We start from the raw sequence: 16,462 nt of genomic DNA, 5'->3' as shown, positions 1-16,462 counted from the left end.
CACCCTAACCCTCCCCTCCCACAGCCTAACCCACCTGTCCAGCAGCCTAACCCTCCCCTCCCGCAGCCTAACCCGCTCCTCCCGCAGCCTAAACCTCCCCTCCCACAGCCTAACCCTAACCCACCTGTCCAGCAGCCTAACCCTCCCCTCCCACAGCCTAACCCTCTCCTCCCGCAGCCTAAACCTCCCCTGCCGCAGCCTAACTCTAACCCTCCCCTCCCGCAGCCTAACACTAACCCTCCCCTCTTGCTGCCTATTCCTTCCCCTAATGCCTAACCCTAGTACTCACCGTTGGGATCGCAGCCACTAGGATTCTACATCCTGTTGGGATTCCAGTGCCGGGATTCTGGTGCATTGTGTGTGACAGGATGCCGACCACATCACCACACATAGTGTAGTGTGTACCCAGCATTATATATGAGGCTCACCTTATTTAACCAATATGTCTTTATAATCCCCTTTCCCTGCCCTGCTTACCATATTTCCCTCTCACTTCAGGTACTCTGCTCTGAGTGATTTGGTGAATTTCATGTTCCCTCCTCCATCATCTCACTCGGTCTCAGCTCTGATCTCTCAGGAGTTTAGTGACTTCTCCTTTTGGAGGGATCCACTGACCAATCTTGGTGAAGAAGAACTTGCACTCATTTCCTAAAGACTAGACTCCACATTCCCATTTCTATGTGTATCCAACAGCTGAATAAAGACATCAGAAGACACACTGCACCAGTTCCCTCTACTGAATCCACAGACATAATGACACATACATCTCATCTCAGCAAGTCATTCACAGCAAACATGGACACAAGACTCCTACACAGATTCAGAGAGCTTTATTACATCACCAATAAATGACTTTCTCCTCACTCCAATCCCACAACATATTTCAATGGAAATCCATAAAACCTTATAATAATAACAATAATAATAATAATAATAAAACCTTATAATAATCAGAACCAGTAACAACTAAAATACAAAAAAGCCTGAAATGTCTCTTATTTTACTGTTTTCTTTAGATTGTTCTGAAAAATAATATTATACATCTTAATAAAAACCCCACAAACCCTCAGATACACACCGGAATAATGCCGTCAAATGAATGTTGTAGCTATTCGCCTTCCTTGAGGTTATGAACTATTTGTGGAGGCAGCTACTTGGAATGTAACTTAGAGGAAATGTTTACATTAGGGGTGTTATGAGCTGCTGACAACCAGAGAATGCCAGCGCCATAATGTCCTGTCAGCAACCCTTGAGGGTGCTAGTAATCATGGCTCTGATTTAGGAGTCAGTGGAGCAAAATAACAGGGGCCGTCCTTGCCATCATGTATACAGCTAGGTGACACTTGGATGTTTGACAGAAATAATGATCATTGATAAAAATTCCAGTCTCTATTCCTTCAGAGCTTTTTGCCTGAAAGTCTTCAGTTTTATTCTAAAGTGCACCCATCACCTAAACAAAGTAGTTAGCCAATGGTGGCTCATTTCTCAGTGATGATGTCACAGGTTATTAGTGTTCTTATAGGCTGTGTGCTCATTAATATTGGCTGAGCAGACAACATGTCTGCTTCCACTGTGTGTAGGGATAAGATGCCCTGAATACAGGAAGGTGAAAATATATAGGGGCCTATTGATGAACAATTGTGTCCAACCCCAAAAAGTATCCTTACTGCCAGGTGCCAGCATATCCTGGTGATTTGGAATGTACTTTCAGGGCTATTTATCATTAGTCAGACACTGGGATATGGGCTCCAAAAAGAGCCTGTTCCAGTGGCTAAAAATGAAAGTGATCGCTTACATAATCACTTAGTTTCGGACTTGTCTGAGCAACTGAAGCAGCCCAATTCCTCTTCAAAAATGTAGCTCATAGACTACAATGACAATAACTAACGTCAGCTAAAGATGGCGATAGCTAGTGGGGTCAAGCTCCGATAAGCTAAGCTTATATACACGGTTTATTTTAAATATATCTTCCAAAAGTAATTTTTCATAAACAGCTGTTTTTATTGAAATAATATTATACCTGTCATGGAGGTTTAGGACTTTTACTTTACTCATAATATATGACTGCAGTTTAAGCCACATGACGTAATAACAAAAAGTTATTTTGATAGAAAAACAAAAACAAATTTCTGATAGAAGCAAACCAACAAGATCATGTTTCAGGAATGTGGGTGCAATAGCTCAATTTGGAAATGGCAACAAACTCTTCAGCACAGCAAGAGGCTAGTGTGTGTCTGGTTATTATTTGCAAGTGTTTCTTCATTTTACCAAATATGTACTGTACTTTTTTTTAATCAAGTTCTCCCTAATTGATTTATAAATGTTCCCATTTATTTTATCTATTCATATTTTATTCTCTAATTATGAAGCGAATAGTTATTTGGAAGTAAGTTTAACCTGGTTAAGCTGTGTCAGCCTGAGGTACTCCTGTGGTGCATGTATCACCAGCTCAGACACAAGTTACAGTACATGATTAGGTGACTATTGGAAACACCAGAAAGAGTGACATACACTGATCGGTTACTATGGGCAACAGTTTTCAGAAATATCCCCATTATGTTCCTGGTGAGCATTCACTTTGTAAGTGGCACTAGAACACAATCTAGACAAGGAGATAATAAAAGCACATAGGTCAAGTGAGTGATCTTAGCACTTAATCCTGTCTGTGATACTTCACATGTTCTACAAGTGGAACTTATCTTTTTTATACAAATTAAAACAAGGGTTGCAGATATGTGCTTTTGTTACCTGCTAGTGTCTACTATTAACCCCGCTGGTGTGGCAGTGCTGTTGTTTAAGCCTGGCTCAGGCTGGATATAATACCTATCTAGGTTAATTGTGAGTGCTCACTATATTAGGATGGCTTATCAATGGAAAAGAAACTAGCATGATACTAGAAAGTACATCACTGTCACACGTTGTGTTCCGGGAAAGGTAGAACTCCTGGTATGTGCTCCAAACTCCAATACATTATATACATGCAGTCATCTAGTTGATGGTCACTGAATGTTATGATGTCAACTTGGTTTAAATGTCAACATCATAAATGTTGGCACTTGGAAAATGTCGGCCTGGTCAAAATGTCAACAAAAGGAAAATGTCGACATTAGTGTTATGGTTAGATTTAGGGGTCAGGGTTTTTGTTATTGTAAGGGTTAGGATACAGCAGAAATAGATTGTTGGTATAATCACCATGTTGACATTCGCATGTCGACATAATGAATGTCGAAATGTTCACTGTCAACCTAATATACTGAACCCGCTGAGATTTGTAGCTAATAGCAACTGGAGAATCACAGCTTACTCACAACTCTACATGTTGGTAAGCTAAGCTGTCATTTCATACAAACCCACGAGGCTCTAAGGGGCTTATAGTGTTGTAATAGATGGCTGCATGCTACTGTAGCCATAAACTTCATATGTCATGTCATGATCTATAGGCAGATGAACACATAAATTGTGAAAGTAAATACTGCAGTTCATATTTTCCAGCTCTAGACCTTGACATCTGCAAATGGGGTGTTCTCTCTGGATAGATCTAAAACAGTTAATGCTTAATGCAGATATTTGAAAGGAGTTGAAAGGCAGTGAGATTGCATAAATACAGATATTGCTACTAAGTAAAAAGGGAGAGAATTAAATTTAAATATTTAACAGTTTATCCAACAGCAATAAATCAGTTGTACAATTAAAAAGGAAATTTAGTCAGGAAAGGCAGATTTGCAATGTATGCTTCATGTACAACTGTCCAGAATAATTATTGTGCATTTCAAACTGTTGAAATGCGATATTCAGAGTATCTTGGAATTAAGAGACTGCACTCATATTTCACAGATATTTGCTAACACAGTTTCAGCTCACTTGGAGTTCCACATAGCATTTACCTATGGCAAACACAAGTTCCGAAAAGCAAACGTAGCACATCTGCAATTATGTAAATGCTAGTAAAAGCGGTAGTGGGTACAGTGACACCAGACACAATGGCTTATACTGTCACCCCTGTTTATGTTGATTTAATGTGTGTTAAAAATGCTAGTAAAATGCAAAAAATTAGCTCCAGTGGTATAACGTTTAAAACACAATTGTATATGCGGCACACTAGTGTAATTGTCATCTAGGCCCCTTTTAGTATTTTACATAGTAGAAAGCAGTTATCCAATAGGTTGGCATATACGTTGTCTGAAAAACATGATCATCTACATATTTGCCAATGTTATATGCAGATTCATTTATAAGGTAATTAGCTCTTTAACGTTAGTGGTCTTTTCATGGAAAAAGAATAAACAGTTGCTGTACTGAAAGAGTTAACATGGACATGTAGTTCCTAAAACATCCAGTAGGAGGAGTGTGTGCACAATGGAACAATGCAGCTAGTCAATAAGTATGTGCCCTACTGTATGACGACTATGCATTTTTTTGTGGATTTATGGGTTAGCGCACGTTAATTGGTTTACCACGTAGGAAAAAGGCTAATTAATTGAATAGTTATTCCCTGCACATCGCAAACAATTAGCTGAAGGGTGTAATCTGCATAATATAAGTGTAGGTCAATCTGATCAAATGTGAGAACTGTTTTTTTTTTACTTTCGATTATTAAATTATTTTGTGTCACAGCTGTCAGTGCTGTTGATGCGTGGTATCCTTACTCAGGTGCAATGTATTAGGGATGCAGACTCATACACCAGTGCAAGCCTCACTAGTCACATTTATCTGTAAATATGAGGAATTAGGGGTTTGACATTTTGAGTTTGCTAATTATTAACCCTGTACTATTAATTTTCACTTGCAATTATAGATATACTGTAGCATTTTGTTGCTAGTTTGCATTGTACACAGGTCCTCTCACTAGTCACAATAGCACATAAACTGGGGTTTAACAGCAGGGTCAATAGTGCATTAAAGAATAAGGCTAGCTTCAGATAGGTACGGAGATGAGACAGGTGTCAACCACGCATCACAGGTGGCATACAGGAAGAGATTGAAAGTTATCACAAATCCAGTCTTTTGTATATTAATAATGCCCTAGCACCATATTAATCCCGGGATTGCCACATTATCTCATACTGACAAGGTGACATAATGAATATATCCTCCCAAAGTGACTTAGCTGCCCCAAAACAGAGGACTAAAGTTTTTTTTTGTTAGGTCCACTCCTGTATTGCCACTTGGGCATTTTGCTTTCCAGATTATGGAATGCCCACTGTTTTTTAGGAAGTTTTTCACACTTCCATTCACTAGTTATTTTCCTTCAGGACTGTCTTGGTGGGTGGGAGGTAATGCCAATCTCGGTGCCTTTTCGTTGATTCTACTCAGCTCATGTCTAAGAGTTTCCAGTCCATGCTCATGGGAAGTTAGTGTGCTGTTGACTTGCGCCAAGTAGCCCAGTATACCTGTTTCCTGAGCCCCACAAGCCCCTTCCATCTGGGTTACCCTATGCTCAAACCCAGCCATCTCTTTTTGAAGTTCACGAGACAAAATTTGACAACTTCCCATTTGTCCTGTGAGACGTGCTTTCATCCTTTCCATGTCCCCACGCAAGCCTAGTAGCTGTGAGCGGCTAGAGCGGATTTCAGAACCCTGTCCAGCTACCTGGCCTTGGACAGAAACCAGTTCGTCAGTCAGCCGACTCCCGAGCTCCTCTGCACTCGAGTTGACTTGGACCACTGTATCAGTAAATCTAGTTACAGTCTCCTCCAAACCATGCAGGGAACGTCCAACGCTCCTCAGGTTAACTTGAAGTAGAGTAATCTCACCTTGCATTGCTTCCTCCTTTTGCCTTTCAAATTGCTTCTTCATGCCCAAAATAGTATTGTTAAGGTACCCTATTTGGTTTTGAACATCCTGGTTCTGTGTTTGACACTTTGAAAGCTCAGTGTGAAATTCTATTAGAGATTCTCCACCAGGTGCGGAACATCCAGCAGCACACAACTCCTCTACAGCGGCAAGTCGGCTCTGCATGCCTTCCAAGTTCTCAAGGCCCTCTCTTCGAAACACAGACAAATGTGCATCCAACAATGGCATCACTGCTCCATCCAAAGCCAGTGGAGCTGAGGCATTGGTGAGCTCTCCCACAGCTGTTAACAGCCTCTCTTCCAAGACTCTAACCTTGTCATCTACAGAGGCTCTTACACCATCCAGCTCAGCTAACAAGTGGCCTGTTTCTCCTCCATCCTGGCAACATCTCCTAACACCTTCCTCAGTGAGGTTTAGTCTGCCCTCCACTTCATCCAACCTCACTCCAAACTGAGGTTCCAAAATAAGCCGGGTCAGTTCTACATCCACCCTCTGGCTTAGGGTGTGGTGCTCCTCAGTTAACTGACGCATACTACGTTCCAGTTCTTCTACACGTCTACTGAGGTCCTCCAAACGCCCACAGCAGCCTTCAGGTGCACTTAATCCCTGCACTTTGGCACCTAACATGGACATTTCTCTCCGCATTGTGACCTCACGTCCATCCATTTCCTGCTGCATTCTTTGACTTGCTGTCTGCTCAACATCTTGGCATTGCTTCTGCACTGCCTGAACTTTGACATCACAATTCCCTTGGATCTTCTGCAGTCGTGCCTCTATTCCATCGAGCAGTTTTGCCTGGGACTCAGCGAGTTTTCCCTCTAAATACTGCTCTAGGATTTCAGTGGAGGTAAGTGGAGAAGGTCTTGCAGCCTCCAGTAAGTGCTGGAGTTGTGCTTCATGGCCCATCACCATCCCATTTACCTCCTCCAGAAGCTCTGTTTTTGACCGTAGGATCTCACTCACCTCAGCCACTTTCCCAGACAAGTCACCGGTAACATGTGGTGCCTCAGCCAAAGCATCTGGGATTACTCCAAATCCCACAGAGGACTGTGAAGAAGAACCTGGGCCGCTTACTAATGAACCAATCATCTTGCTGGTATCCTCTTGGATTGCAAGGCGCAGAGAGTCTCCCAGACCGCTTACCACACCGTGTAAGCTGTCATAGGACTGAGATAGCCGTCTGACCTCTTCTTCCACGCGATCTAAACGTTCTCCAAACATGGGTGACAGTTTTCTTCCTGTAAGAAAGAGCAAATGTGTTAGTGCTAGAGTCAGTAGAGCAGTAAATATAAGTATTTGGAATGATTGCCAAGCAACCAAATCTATATCAGATTTGCCCATATATGCATCTGACCATACAGAGCATTCTTAGCACTGTCAGACAATCAACGTATACACTGTCAGAAACTGCCCTCTAAGACTGGGATTACCAGCCATCCCTGGCAACACAGCAATCAATACACCACAAAATCACAGCAATCCCAATCAGATGTTTATCAATTTGTAGCTGATTAGGTAATGCTATTGTGTATAGGTAATGTGAGTGTGCAGAGGTACCTTTACTTTGAAGATTTGGGAATGCTAGATTTGACTGTGATTGAAGATGAGGGGTTGTGATGCATTTAATACAGTACATACAAGTCAACATGAAGTAAATAGGATGTTACATAACACATTATGACCAGAGGTATGAGTTTATTCTTTAACCAGACAATTATTTACTATGTTTTGCTTAGATTAGACAATAGCTTTTATATTTGATACAGTGTACAAGTGAATTATATGTTGTTTTTTCTATAACAGATATCCATTTCTTTTGGTGCCATTGTTACATATATAAAATTCATTTTTAAATAGCTCATTTGTGAAATTAGATACAATGTGCCTATTTTATGGGCAGCACATAGGTCTGGGTGGCAATTTTGTGCATGGGAGGTTTTGGTCAGGGTGTACCCAGGGAGTAAATACTCAGAAATGTGCTTCTCTGCTGAAATGCAAAAATGGTCTCATTCATAGTTTTTGAAATGGAAACGAGCGAACATCCCTCCACACTGAATGTGCCAGCTGATGTGGTTATTATTGCTGCAAAATGTGCTAATGGAACAATATTGGATAACATCTTCAACAATTGTATACATCTAGATCTGTTAGAAGCTCTGTTAAGGTTACTACAGACAAATTGGATAAAAATTAAAACATGTACAGTATAATATATACTATAATAAATATAGTAACAGAAAATGAAAAAAAACTTTGTCATAGCCAACAATTTTAAAAATATACTACACATATGTTTATTAGAATAACAAATGTCCCATTGTTGGGATCACCAGTGGAAAAATATGGGAAGCACTTCTTCAATTGAATAATGTATATGTGTATTTAAGAAAATGTCAAAAGACAATTCTCTCTTGCTTTCACTTTATGGTTAAACCAATATGTTTCAGTAGAGCATCAAAGTAAAACAGGCCATACTTGTGCTGATGAGTTCATCGTCTACCAAATTGGCCAATCCATGCACCGTGTGTTATCCCACTTTGACTGGTGAAAATATATAGTATACAGAGTATAGCACCGTACAGCCTGGAAAATTGTATAGATGTTTTAATGATAATATGCTCATAAATTAAACCTTACTCTATTTCATTCAGCCCCTTGGTTTATGTGAGCATGTTGGTGTTTAGGGAAGTATAACCTACTATTCATTTTTCTATAGTAGTTTTAATTATTATAACTAAAGACACAGGAAAAAAACAGAAATAGAACATTTATACTTTGATGATACATGAAAGTTATTATCATAGTATTCTTCCATGTAGTTGCATCAGTTTATGTCATTGCTACTTTAGATAATTGGGTAATGACTTATCTGATCATAAAGCTATAGGAGGGATCTACATCCATTTTCATTAAGCGCATGTTTCCTAGTTAATAATTTGAAAATAATTATTATTAAATGTCTAAGTCTGTTCTGAAAATATCACATTTAAACTAGGGATGTGCAGGCTCGGATAGGTTCGAGTTTGCACGTGGAGTTCGGATTTTTCCCTCCAAAAAAACGGAACTCAGAACGAGGCAAAACGTCATCTTACATGGACGAACATCATCATTCCTGGTCTTTTGTCCAGGAATGATGATGTTCGTCCATGTAAGATGACGTTTTGCCTCGTTCTGAGTTCCGTTTTTTTGGAGGGAAAAATCCGAACTCCACGTGCAAACTCGAACCTATCCGAGCCTGCACATCCCTAATTTAAACATATCAGCTTTTCTGCTGCTCTGTGGGTAAAAAACTGTTTAAGAATGTGACACTAGCCTGCAGTGAAATGATTCAAAATAACAAGGGGAGCTGTCTATTGACATGTAATTGATAAAAATGGCCTGGATTCCCATGCAGACAGCTGTATTATGTGCTTCATATCTACAATGGGATGGTACAAAGCTGAATTACAATGAATTGCGGTGATCTTATAAGATACCACTATAACCATACACTTATCTTTGTCATGTTCTACCTTGAGAATGTGCAAAGATACAACTCCTATATTAATGATTACCTCCCAGCAGGGCAAGGCTGAACAGTGCTAAAAGTGCAATCTCCTAACCCACATCTCATAAATATCTTCTGTATATAGTATGTGTGTATCCATGTATGTACTATCAGCATCTCTATGTATTTGTGACAGTTTTGTTGTGTGTTTTTACGCATTTGTAACATTAATGTCTAAATATTAAATAACATGTGGCTGTCAATGACAGTGGATTATTATTCATTACTATATACTATTATAATAAATTGAATAATGTAATCCCCTACTTTAGTTATAATGAATAGTAGAAGTCACCTGTGGCCTTGTGTATATTTTACGGTCACAGAACTCCTCCATGACTTCTGACAGCCTCATGATCCACAATAGAGGGAACATTATCCAATATATCATGAAATAGAAGATGAGAATGAAGGTAAAATGGACGCTCTTCCTCTCCAGGTACGGAAATGCGACTGAAGCAATACACACATGTATGTTTCACAGTTCCTGTTATTTAGTACTGTAGAGGCCTCAGACTCATACTTATCCTCCACTGTGGATAATAGATTATTATTATTATAAATGGGTTATTTTATCTGTGTTCCCTGATCTTTTACCTTCATGTTTTACTGGATTGGAGAGAATTGAGTCAGTGAGTCTTGTCATGGGGAGTAAACACTTCTCTGTGCATTTCAGGAAAGGGGTTGAACCACTGCTTGGAATAATTAGTGACATTTTATGTAGTAGAGATTAATTCAATGGGAAACAACTAATAAATGTGTGAATAATTGTTGGCAAATGGCAAGCAAAGCACTTAGTAAGCTCATAAACTGTATAACGGCAATACATGGTAAAAGCTGGCAAATTCTGGTGTAAAACTTGACCATATGTATGAGAATGGCAATTTTTCTTACCAAAGCCATTTTTCTTGGGTGATACAGGAGGGTCAGGGAGAGTCTCTGTTTGCAGTTTTGGATGGGTAGGGGGAGTCTTTGGTGGAGGGAAAAGCTTCTGCCCTAGAGAAGCTTTGGGTCCCATGTGAGGTGGAAAGTAACCTGGCTGGACAGCAGGTCCATCTTGGCAGGAGTCCCCGGAAAGTCCAGGACAGCAGCGCCACTGCAATTCTGTCACTACCTTGTATCCAATCTTGTACTTGGGTCGGTAGAGTGTTCTGTACCTAAAATGAGATAAAGACAAATAATGAGACCGGAACATGACTGCAGGGTCCATGGATCTTCAGGGTCTATCAAGTTCAGTGGTAACAAGCTTTACAGGACTGCTACCTGTTCTTCGTAGAGATGAGCAGTTCGGTTCTACTATGTTACTTTCAGATCTGAAAAATGGCATCTTATTGGATATCCGGCTCTCGCCTGTTTTGGATAGCCAATACAATAAATCCAAACTTGCGGAAATGTGGCTCAAAGAACCGAGTAGAACCGAACCGCTTATTTCTAATTCTTAGCAATTCTTAGGTAAGAAGATGTGTCTTCTGTTTGCAATAATTATGACACAAAATGCTTTACATTTGCATTTAAAAAAAACCACAAGATACAAAATAATTTTAAGAACGAAGAATAAATATGCACACGTGTATTATTTATTAGCTTGGCATAATGTGCACACGTGCTGTGACCACAACTACCAGATCATACTGACATTTTACTAGTGCATTTTAGAAAACAGTATAGTAGCTATGGTTTACTACATACTGCAACTACCACTGTTATTAAATGATCCCAATTATGACACATTATATTGATAATGCCATATTCTGCAGACTAACAAACACTAAACACTATGGGGCTGCCTCAGTTACAAGAAAGCTGGCCGTACTTCAACTGCATGCAGAAAGTGCAGATCTCATGTGTATGCAGCGTTCTACGCATCCATGCAGCGACACCACCCATAGGGATCTGCTTGTCATCATTATCAGCTCACACTTGTACCAGTCCTATACCTGGTGCAGGAGATCCATTCCAAATTTACATATATTGTAATTCCGCCTCTATGCCCATGACCCCCCACTCAAATCAGCATATGTGCAAATGCCCTTTTACCACTCAGTTATGTCCATTTGTCTGTAAATGGAGTGGAGAAATGCTGAAAATCGCATGATCCATCTGCAATACAGACATGCATTCCTACTCTGAATGGAATCCTATATATACATGTGTGTGTATATATATATGTATATATATATATGCAAGTTGCTTGTTCTTCTGCACTTACACAACTGTTCCTGGGCATTTGGGTCCCCAGCTGCACTTGAGATACTCAGCCTTGATATATGGTTCCGTGCCATCCTGCTGTGTGCAGGTCACATTCTTCTCAACAACATACACACAGTAATTCCTGCAGGAGAAAGAGGTGGTGGAGAGGACAGCAAGATGGGGAAAGGCAGAGAGTATACATTAGTTGAACACCCAGTGAAAACCTGTGTGCGCACATATATATATATATATATAAATATATATACGGTGTATATATATTTCTATATATACACATCTATCTATCACAAGAAGGATGTTGTTAATTACTAAACACAGTTTCTTTAGAGGCTGTATCTATATTAATAAAGTAGAAACCCATGTAGTGTGCTGGGCACTGGGATACCATTTTGCTACATTATACCAGGCAGAGTGCCAGAAACAAGTAGGAACAAGGACTCCCAGTCAAAGGGTAGTTATTTAAGTTCTGTATAATGATGTTACATATTGTTACACTAATTAATAACATGTTTCAGTGATATAAATCCGCAATCTTACAAAATACATGCTGTGACCTAAGTAATCAAGATAATGCTACAAATTTGCTGAAGTGTAAAATTGCTACTGCAAGCAGCACACATAGGCGAACCTCCTCGGCTGTGTAACTACACCTACCAGCAAGTACATCTGTCTGCAGATAAAACATGATAGTGTATTGCTCTCTGTAACACTTACCTGTGCTTGCTGATGGGTTTGCCATAGGCCTGGGGATGAGAGGTATACAAGCTGTGAATGAACCTTCCTGTGGCAGGGGGTGAGTAGTATGTCCCCTTGGCATCCACTAGGCTGAGTATCCCACATAGCAATGCAGAGAGGGAAAATAAAAGCAAGGTCCTGAGCAGCCTGTCCTGCATTCTGCCACACAGTGAGAGTCCGCACATTGGTCACTGAGTAGTATATGAGGCTGTAGATATAGGTGACAGTCGGGACCAGTGACGATATATCGTGTCCTTTCTATAGGGGTCTCTTTACTCCGTCGCACATTCCAGGGATATCTGACAATTAGAGGGGACTTCTCGCAGACTCTTCTGTCTGATGCTTCCCGAGTAGCTTCTGCCAACCTGTGCAGCCACTTCCAGGTGCACACAGCGCAGCAACACACAGGCTTTGTCCTAGGCACAGACAAGAAGACTGGCAGCAAGTCAGCACCCCAGCATCTGAGAACTGTTCTCTTCTGTCACGTTCTCCTGTCAGTGTATCACTGAGTGGGACGAGATAAGGTGGCTGGCTCATCCAGACGCTGCTTCCAATCTTCTCTCTTTTCTATTCCTCACTTCCTCCTGTGATAATTTATTAGCACTATTACTTTCAAAATTATGTATTTTGCCTTCTCTCCTTTCTGTTCGCCCTTACAAAGTACATCACATCTTTTTCTGCTCCTGTTTAATAGATAGTTCTCTTTATTCCTGTCCAGCCTCAGTGCCTCAGCTTTTATCCACTCTCTGACTTTCTGTCTTTTCCACTGTTCCCCTCTCCCCCGTCCCTGTCAGCTCCTCACAGCTCCCTCTATACCCCGGACCTGTTGGAGGGGAGGGGGTGACTAGGGTGGAGTGAGAGGAGGAGACTGTGGGATTAGAATAATATACCCCCCTACCCCTTTCCTGGAGCAGTGTTACCTCTGCCAGCAGCAACATGAGACTAAAGGCTGGCACTGTATGTCCCACACTGCAAATACAGGAAGGCTGCACAGCTAGCATGTACACTGCAAAATTCCACACTCTTGCTTGAAATGTTAAACAATTTAGTCACATCCACTAGGGCTGCCACCTCATCCTGACACATGTAGAAGATTTATGCTGTGCAGGAACTTGTGTTGCAGACAATAAAGTATTATACGCAACAGCAGCTAAATATGTACCCTGTACTGGGTTTTTATATGTAACACTTTAAGAATATGTGGTAATAGTACCTTAACAGATCTACATATATAAATTCATAGGGAGATGGATTTACAAAAGCTATTTATAAGTCATTATTGAGTTTTTCATCTTTGAGGGTAATTATAAAAACAGCAGTGTAAATGCTCTTTTGTGATAACGGGGTAAATTTACTAGGAATCGAATTTGGTCAAGGTTTTTTTTAAAAAACACTTTTACTTCGCTGTAACTCGGGTGAGTTTTCTGTTTTTCAACTCGCAAATTTACTAAGAAGTAAGTTTAGCTGAAAGTGAGTTTTCGAATCGCGAAGTAGATCGAGATTTCTTCCTCTAGTTGCGAGTTTAGATGAGATTACTCACCCGATATTGCAGTGTTTTCTCTCTGCCAAACTCACCCGAACAAGCAGCCTGCACATATCAGAGAAATATATGAAGGCTGCGGAATCAGTATGATTTACTGCTGGCTGCACGGTCTCCTGGTGTAGGTAAAATGACAGGCGTCAGATTTCAACGCCTGTCATTTAACCCTTGCCGGGATTCAGTAGTCAGGAAGCCGGTGGTCGGCATTGCGTCCGCCAGCTTCCCGACTGTTTCCCGAAGGCTGTTGTCTTGTACTTGTAAAAAATGAGTTAAATATAATTTTAAAAAATTACATAGTGTCCCCCCCCAAAAGCATAACCAGCCCCGGACTTGTCAGCAAGTCCTGCTTCCTAAAATGACCGGGATCAAAATGAGTAGGGCTCCACCGTAATTTAGGTATCAGCAACAAGCTGCAGGGCCAGTCATGGTTTTAAATATAGGGGGGGGGGGAAATTGCATTGGGGTCCCCCTATATTTAAAACCAGCACCGGACCCAAACCAACCTGGGTGTAATGCCACAGCCAGGAGACCCTATTACCGGGTTTCCAGGGCCAAAGCATTATCACCCCAAGCTGGTCAGGCCAAGCCAGGGATCTCAGAGAAGGTGGGGACCCCCCAAAAAAGGGGTCCCACCTTTCCCGAAACCCCAGGGCTGTGGGTACGGGGGGTAATAAAGGGTAAAATCAAAGTAAACTATTGTAAAAAGCATAGCCTAACTCAGGGGTCTTCAAACTTGGCCCTCCAGCTGCTGTGGAACTACACATCCCGGCATGCACTGCCACCTTTTTGATATAACAGCATGCTAAAACTATGTGCAGTGCATGCTGGGATGTGTAGTTCCACAGCATCTGGAGGGCCAAGTTTGAAGACCCCTGGCCTAACTGAAACATGCCACCCAAGTAGGAGGCCTAGCAGTGTGGGCCTGGGCCCATATATATTCAGTTCTTCAGGCCCCTGGCTGGGTGCAGCCTCATGCTGCATTCACATGCTGGTGTCCAAGAAACATGCAGCTGGGTACACACTTGTTGATGTATCCCAAGTGAGTCGGTGAATGTGTACAACCGATATGTTCACAGCATTATCACGCCATGCCCTGCAGAACAGCCGATGCAGATTTATCATCCAGATATATTGGTTTGTCTGGCTATGTGTACGGGCGACCCACCGCCCCCCGTAACACTGGCCTGCAGGAATCGCCAACATGGACTTCACAACTGGATGGGCAAATTTAAATGCCTGGTCAGTTGTGTTATCTGGCCAAACATATTAAGTGGTTGATTGGTAAGTGTGTATAATTTACCAAATCAGCCACTTGGTCGGTGCGACGGCCGGTTGCCCGCTGAAGTGTGTACCCAGCATAAGAATCTTCCCGGATGTTCCAATAGTGTTATAAACACAATAATCAGAGCAGTTGGGCTGCGTTTTCTATCTCCCAGGCACCGGTCACTTACACGCACAATGTCCGGCCATGTCAAGCAGCTAAATGTTGATTGGTGGATGGTTCTTGTCATCCACCAAAGTTATGGGATGTCTCCACACACTGATAAGCAGATGGCTTGAGCTGTTCACCAATCAGAGTTCAGCAGGCTGCAGTGAAAGATTGGAATGGACTGATGGGAGGGTGAGAATGTAGTATGTTTGGGTTGCCCCTTAGATCTAAGGTCTGATTTATTAAGGGGTGAGGGGTGTTTTCAGTTCTGGGATTGAGGGAGGAGACACAGCTTTGGGATATTATTTTTTGTAATGTGATGACAAATTTGGGATCTGCAAAAAAAAAGGTCTCTAAGAGCTAAAGGAGGCAGAATTGGCAGAGGCACTGCATGGTCAGGAATGGGCAGTGACAAGGAACAAAACAGCTAGGAGTTCCATGTGATTCTAATGATACAGTTTTGTAAAATTGTAAATACCTTCTAATTACATTTCCCCACAAGGGAAAATGTATATAAACTCCTGTACAGGTGGTATCCACTAGATTACACAAGTTTTATCCGAGCGCTTGAGACCTAAGATGGAAGTAATAGGTAAGGCCTGCCTCCTTCCTCCATGTATGATGGAAGGAAGGACTTCCCTTTTCCCTCTCTCTCCAAAACATTTTATCCTCAGCCTTGCGCCATCAGAATAAAATAATTCATAATAAACATTACTTTTGACTGGAAACAGTCTACACCACCATTCTTCCAGGCAGTATTGAACAAACAGAATAAATTGCATGCAGCAATAGTAATTCTAAAACATTTTGTAAGGTCTGGAAACCCAGGGCAATCTACTACAATCTAAGGGGTTAATTCAATTAGGCGCAAATAGTCATGTCTGCAAGTAAGTGCGGCTATATGCCGCACTTACAGTACCACTGGACTCACAGATTTTTGTTTACAGCCCCATAGGGCTCTGTACAAATATCCATGGGTCCAGGGCAAGATCAACTCGTGAGGGGTGGCTTGCAGGTCTGTTGGCAGCATTTCAACACTGTTACAACAACAAATCACCCCCCTTGCACCTAATTGAATTGACCTCTATGACTCCCCTTCAGATCAATAGACTAAAACAATAGACATTACTAGGAAATTATTGAGATCTGGTAAATCCTTGATCCGTACCTCATAGAAGAGAATGGGGAAGAAGGAGAAAGAAGTCTTTTA

General features: G+C 41.3%; 2 protein-coding genes across 3 annotated transcripts in view; one reads left to right on the top strand and one right to left on the bottom strand.

Annotated features, from left to right (window-relative positions):
- LPIN3 (lipin 3) overlaps positions 1 to 1,613 on the top strand; it is a 33,283-nt gene extending 31,670 nt beyond the window's left edge. For both annotated transcript variants that reach the window (XM_088480574.1, XM_088480573.1), the window contains one exon: positions 499 to 1,613. In XM_088480574.1, the coding sequence (XP_088336700.1) occupies positions 499 to 652 (154 nt within the window). In that variant the 3' untranslated portion in view covers positions 653 to 1,613. The remainder of the gene's footprint in view (positions 1 to 498) is intronic.
- On the bottom strand, positions 816 to 13,052 carry EMILIN3 (elastin microfibril interfacer 3). Its single transcript, XM_088480572.1, has 4 exons — positions 12,263 to 13,052; positions 11,550 to 11,672; positions 10,235 to 10,497; positions 816 to 7,031 (listed from the first exon to the last, which is right to left on the bottom strand). Exons 1-4 carry the CDS (start codon positions 12,466 to 12,468, stop codon positions 5,239 to 5,241), a joined length of 2,385 nt encoding a protein of 794 aa, XP_088336698.1. The 5' UTR covers positions 12,469 to 13,052; the 3' UTR covers positions 816 to 5,238.
- Between the last annotated feature and the right edge of the window lie 3,410 nt (positions 13,053 to 16,462).

The sequence above is a fragment of the Taudactylus pleione genome, unplaced genomic scaffold (assembly GCF_031769625.1).
Source record: "Taudactylus pleione unplaced genomic scaffold, aTauple2 ptg000256l, whole genome shotgun sequence".
Taxonomy (NCBI): domain Eukaryota; kingdom Metazoa; phylum Chordata; class Amphibia; order Anura; family Myobatrachidae; genus Taudactylus; species Taudactylus pleione.
The sequence above is the reverse complement of the archived record's forward strand: the minus strand, read 5'-3'. Positions and strand labels throughout refer to the sequence as shown.

Excerpts from the sequence above, each read along its gene's own strand:
- EMILIN3 (XM_088480572.1), bottom strand. The coding sequence starts at position 12,468 with ATGTGCGGACTCTCACTGTGTGGCAGAATGCAGGACAGGCTGCTCAGG. Across the intron at positions 11,673-12,262 it reads AAACCCATCAGCAAGCACAG|GAATTACTGTGTGTATGTTG; the intron begins GTAAGTGTTACA and ends TTTCTCCTGCAG. Across the intron at positions 10,498-11,549 it reads AAATGCCCAGGAACAGTTGT|GTACAGAACACTCTACCGAC; the intron begins GTAAGTGCAGAA and ends ATCTCATTTTAG.